At 39.5% G+C, this 5,835-nt stretch overlaps 1 protein-coding gene across 1 annotated transcript; it reads right to left on the bottom strand.

The window, feature by feature from the left end:
- Positions 1-255: 255 nt before the first annotated feature.
- Positions 256-1,233, bottom strand: LOC129685669 (vomeronasal type-1 receptor 4-like). The gene has a single exon (XM_055619174.1). The coding sequence runs from the start codon at positions 1,210-1,212 to the stop codon at positions 256-258; it is 957 nt and encodes a 318-aa protein (XP_055475149.1). The 5' UTR covers positions 1,213-1,233.
- Positions 1,234-5,835: the final 4,602 nt, after the last annotated feature.

Raw genomic sequence — 5,835 nt, 5'->3', positions numbered from 1 at the left:
GAAGTGAAGTTTCATTAGCAGCTTGTTAGTTAGCCCATTTGCACAAAATCTCTGTAAGAGAAAGACTCTAATAGCTGTAACTTAAAGGGTGCAATGAGCCACATTACAATATGATCAACTCACGTTAATTGCTAATTCACCAGCTGCTGGAACTCTCATACTGTTTTGGTTACTCCACTAAAGAAAAGGTAATGCCTACTTAACTTTCTGTACTGGTCATATGAGAGTGACAGGTGAGTAAACAATGGGATTCCATTAAAAACATATGATTTTCATACTTAAAATAAGATTAAGATTTTTTTTTTTGCTTATCCAGTCCAAAATAAGCCTGGGCACAAAGGAGTAATGACCCATAAAAACAAATGGTCCAATAGAGGGAAAACACAGAGAAGTGAAGCGGTTTATAGTCACCAACCACCAGTTGTGATTACCCAAAACAGCAATGCAGCCCCGTAAGATGGTGGAGAGAGTATAAAAAGCCAGGAAGGTAGACACCAGAGTCAGGATTTTTTGAGTAGCTCTGGACTCAGGAGAGGTTCTGCTGGAACCATGAGAGCTGTGGATGTGTTGAACCTTCTGCTTGTGTCTGTACAGAATGACAATCATAGAGCTGCTAGACAAGGCAATGAGCACAGAAAAGAAAACTTCAGAGCACACCACCAGTGTTATATAGAGTGAGTCAATGATGTTATTACGCCCTTCATTGTAGCAGTATCCAAAATCATGTTTATTTGTCATGCTTTTGTTATTATCTTTGATAAATGTGTACACAAAGAAAATGAAATTTACCAACATGCACAAGACCCAGAGGAGGGAAATGGAGCAGCCAGTGTGCTTGGCAGTTCTGTTTTTATAATCCTTCCAACAGGATTCCCTGGGACTCATGGTCATGGCCTGGAAGACACTCAAGAAGCAGGTGGAGCCAATGGACACACTCCTGCTAAAGCCTTGAATGTATATCAGGAAACTGCATGCAAAATCATTCAAGAACTGCTTCAACCCAAAAGCTGCCATTGTGTGTGGCACTCCTGAAGAAAGAATGATCAAGCTATTGGCTGTCATTTGGTGCGCGAGAATCAAATCTGTGGTCTTCAGTGTGCAGTCTCTGTAGTAAAGGAGTAGATAGTGGAACATAAGAGAGAAATTTCCCAGAATTCCAGTTATAGTTTGTAATAAGAAAATGATTCTGATGGCCAGATTCCAGAAGTCCATTTTGTGTTTCTATACACTTTCCTTTAGGTTATGGCCTGGTATTTCTCTGGTAAAAATAAATAATGGCACATGATTGTAGTCTGGGGTAGAAGAGGACACCTTTTATCCATGGACATAATGAGATGCTGGAAGAGAGGGTCCTTTAATGTCAGGAATTCAAGGCCAGTCTAAACCACATAAATAAATCTCATCCAAAGAATTTTGTCCTGAGTAGTTTCTTTCCATGTATGTTCTTGTGAGATTGCTCTATACCTCAGAATAACATATTGCTGGAGGAAGGCCATTAATTCTTATAAAAACATGCAACATTAAGATGATGTGAAGTTAGCCTGTTTGAAATAATGAAATATGACAACCCATAAAAAACCTAATTCCTGAAAATACTGCTATTTTCTAGTGAGTGGTAAAGAAGACAAATCCCATAATAACCACCAACCTTAGATATGCCAGTTATCAATCTATGTCTCATATAAAAATTAAAATTTCTAACTATTTCATTAAAAGTCCTTTGAGAAAGCATCCAACCCTGTTCTGGAAACTGGGGTCAAAAATGCCCCAGCTAACTTCATATTTTTGTATTCTCTTAAATTGCTTGCTTGCTTTACTTTTCATTGCTAACTACCAACCAGGATATAGGTTTTCTGACTATTTTTTTTAAAGCTCCATGTAAAATTTATTTAGGCCTCTTTTGGACATATGCTTAGGAGTGGTATGGCTGGATCTTGAGGAAGCGCTATTCCTAGTTGTCTGAGAAAGCTCCAGATCGATTTCCAGAGTGGTTGTACAAGTTTACATTCCCACCAGCAGTGGGGGAGGGTTCCCCTTTCTCCACAACCTCTCCAGCATGTGTTGTCACTTGAATTTTTCATCTTGGCCATTCTGATGGGTGTAAGGTGAAATCTTAGGGTCGTCTTGATTTGCATTTCCTTGATGGCTAATGAGGTTGAGCATTTCTTTAAGTGTTTCTCTGCCATTCGACATTCCTCTATCGAGAATTCTCTGTTTAGCTCTGTTCCCCATTTTTTTAATTGGATTACTTGGTTTGTTGCTTTTCAGCTTCTTTAGTTCATATATATACTGGATATTATACTGGATATGTATGTATATAAACTGTATATTAGCCCTCTGGCATTTGATCAACCATATTTGTAGCAGCTTTATTTGTAATATCCAGAAGCTGGAAAGAACCCAGATGCCCCTCAACTGAAGAATGGATACAGAAATTGTGGTATATCTACACAATGGAATATTACTCAGCAATGAAAAGGAAGGAAATCATGAAGTTTTCAGGTAAATGGTGGGAACTGGAAAGGATCATCCTGAGCGAGCTGTCCCAGAAGCAGAAAGAAACACACGGTATATACTCATTCATATTGACATATAATATAGGATAAACCTACTAAAATCTGTACATCTAAAGAAACTAATCAACAGGGAAGGCTCTGACTAAAATTCTCAGTCCTCATCCCAAAAGGCAAAGAGGATGGACATCAGAAGAGGAAGAAAACAGGAAACAAGTCAGGAGCCTGCCACTGAGGGCCTCTGAAAGGCTCTGCCCTGCAGACTATCAAAGCAGATGCTGAGACTTATGGCCAACTGTTGGGCAGAGTGCATGGAATCTTATGAAAGAAGTGAGAAATAGTTAGATCTGGAGAGGACAGGAGGTCCACAAGGAGAGCAACAGAACCAGAAAATTTGAACACAGGGGTCTTTCCAGAGACTCATACTCCAACCAAGTACCATGCATGGAGATAACCTAGAACCCCTGCACAGATGTAGCCCATGGCAGTTCAGTGTCCAAGTGGGTTCCACAGTAATGGGAAGAGGGACTGCCTCTGACATAAACTGATTGGACTGCTCTTTGACCATCTTCCCTTGAGGGGGGAGCAGCCTTACCAGGCCACAGAAGATGACAATGCAGCCGCTCCTGATGAGATCTGATAGACTAAGATCAGAAGGAAGGAGAGGGTGACCTCCCCTATCAGTGGACTTGGGGAGGGGCATGCATGAAGAAGGGGGAGGGAAGTTGGAATTAAGGGGGAGGATAGAGGGGTTTATGAAGGGATACAAAGTGAATAAAGCATAATTAATAAAAGTAAAAAAGAAATAAAAAAATATTTAGGCCTTCTCTGTGAGGTGTTTATTTATTTATTTATTTATTTATTTACTTATTTTTAAATTTCAGGCAATAATCAAGCCCACTTAATGAAGACTCTGAATTTTGAATTTGGTCCCATGGAATGGTCTTTGGGCCACTACCCTATAATTGTCTTAAAGAAGAAAAACTTACTAATAACAGCAAACATATTATGATGATGGTTCAGGAGAAAACTTACATCAAATTAAGTTAAGGGCTAGCTTTTATAAAAAGTCACAGAACATAGACAAATTTGCATGCAAACTCTGTTCAGGACTGTGAGAATGGTAGGGGCATTCAGTTTGATTAAAACCCACAGAATGAACAATGGGATAAAAATAGGTACAAAATACCAGAGGTGTCAAGGCTAAGAACAGTATCTGATGAGTGATAACCACTAGGGAAATGTTCCATGTCTCTATTGAAACTGTGTCTGGGATAATCATGTATCACTCACAAGTCTACAGTCAAAATGTAGGAACAAAGGCAATGTGTTAGAAAGTTTATCAGTGATGTGGAATGGGAGAAAACTCTCAGGACACCATATCTATTTCGGTAAGAGAAGGTGTCTGAAAACCCTTCTAAAGCAGACAGTAGAGTCTTTGAATCTGTACCAGGCTGAAGCTAGCAGCATCAGGGAGGGTGCCATTGCTATTCAAACTTATCAGCTATGCACAAATAGTTAGCTACACAACTGGGAGCTTGGGGAGAATTGGCAGTGATGCCTGTGGCCTGAAGTAGTTTAGTCTGAAGTAGTTTAGAGTGAAGAAATGTGCTGAGACCTTAGGAGCTACCACATACTTCCTGTTTCCCCTTCCACAGGGACTGGTAGTATAGAACACCATAAGGGATGACTGCGATAGAAAAGAGAAAACACTCCATCAAGTGATGTATTTCAAAAACAGAAAGACAAAGAGAAAGCTCACACAGATGACTCTATAGCTTCTGAGTTTTGGAAACACATGTTTCTGTGGGAGTGAGTGTGCATAGAGTTCAGGAAACTTGAAAAGGAGTCCATTAAATATTCTGAGGATGGAGTTGGGGAGTTAAAACTATGAATGCATTTTGAAAGTGAAATAAGGAATAATATACATGGAACAGTATAAGCTGGGATGAGGGAAGAGAAGTTGGGGAAGGGGGAGATTTGGTCAATCAAAATATTAAGCATGAAAATAACTTAAGGAAACTTGTTATTTAAAGCTCACAAAACATGGACCTCTCATGGTGATGGCCTGGAATCCCTGCATGAGGTAGCCTATGGCATTTCAGTGTCCAAGTGGCCTCCCTAGTAATGAGGACAGAGACTGTCTCTGACATGAACTGATTGGCCTGCTCTTTGATCACCTCCCCCTGAGGGGGGAAGAACAGCCTTACCAGCCCACAGAAGAAGACAATACAGCCACTCCTGATGAGACCTGATAGACTAGGATCAGGGGAAAGGGGAGGAGGACCTCCACTATCAGTGGGCTGGGAGAGGGACACAGGTGCAGAAGAGGGAAGGTTGGACTGGGAGGGGAGGAGGGAGGGAGGTACAGAGGGGATACAAAATGAATAAACTGTAATTAATAAAAATAACCAAAAAAGAAAAAAAAAAGAAAACAAAAAACATAGACAATAAAAAGTCAACCAAACAAAATCAATATCAATATAAAGAATGAAAATGCTGGAAATATCAAGTTTGGGCAAGCTTGTAGATAAATCATGAATCACATGCCTTGTCAATGTCTGTCAGTGTTAATACACACTGTAGAAAATGGGTTGCATCTGTTTAAGTGGAGAAAGCATAACCCTGCACTCCAGTAATCACATTATTTTTTTACTAGTCTATTCAGTGTTTACTTATTCTGAGAAGAATCACATTATATAATAACAATTTAATTTGTGTCACACAATGTAATTATTTTAATAGGCTCTACAGTTCCATGTCTTTAGTTTTTGAAATTAAAATGTAATTATAATATTTTCCTTTTCTTCCATCAAACCTTTTCCTAGTACTCTTACACAAACTTCCTCTCAAATTCATAACCTTTGGCTCTTTTTTTGATTGCTGTTATATAAATGTGTGTGTGTGTGTGTTCATGTGTGTGTTTAATGTTACTCATATGTACCTGATTTGTACAGTTTGTACTGGATAACCAATTGGGAGCGCCTTGCTGGTGAAGACTATTTTCTCATTCTCACAGCAATTCTTCATTGTCTGTAGTTTTTACTCCTCAATAAAGCAACTTACTTTGCAAAAGGAGATGTTACAAAAAAGCTAAACTGATTAGGACCCAGAAAACAAGTGATTTTGTGGTGCCAAGCTCTACTTGGTTCATCTACACCCAAGCTAAAGGTACATCGTGGTAGAGAAAGGAGAAAGACTACAAGAGCCAGAAGAATAAATATCTGTTTGGAGTCTGACTCCCCAAGAAGTGTCAGGGAAGCTATACCCGTGAAGTCTCAGCATGGCTGCCTAAGAAAACCTGAACAAGTACACCAACAGA

Source organism: Psammomys obesus, unplaced genomic scaffold, assembly GCF_907164565.1.
Source record: "Psammomys obesus unplaced genomic scaffold, mPsaObe1.curated_primary_1811, whole genome shotgun sequence".
NCBI lineage: Eukaryota > Metazoa > Chordata > Mammalia > Rodentia > Muridae > Psammomys > Psammomys obesus.
Note: the sequence above shows the minus strand (reverse complement) of the source record. Positions and strands in the feature narration are given on the sequence as shown.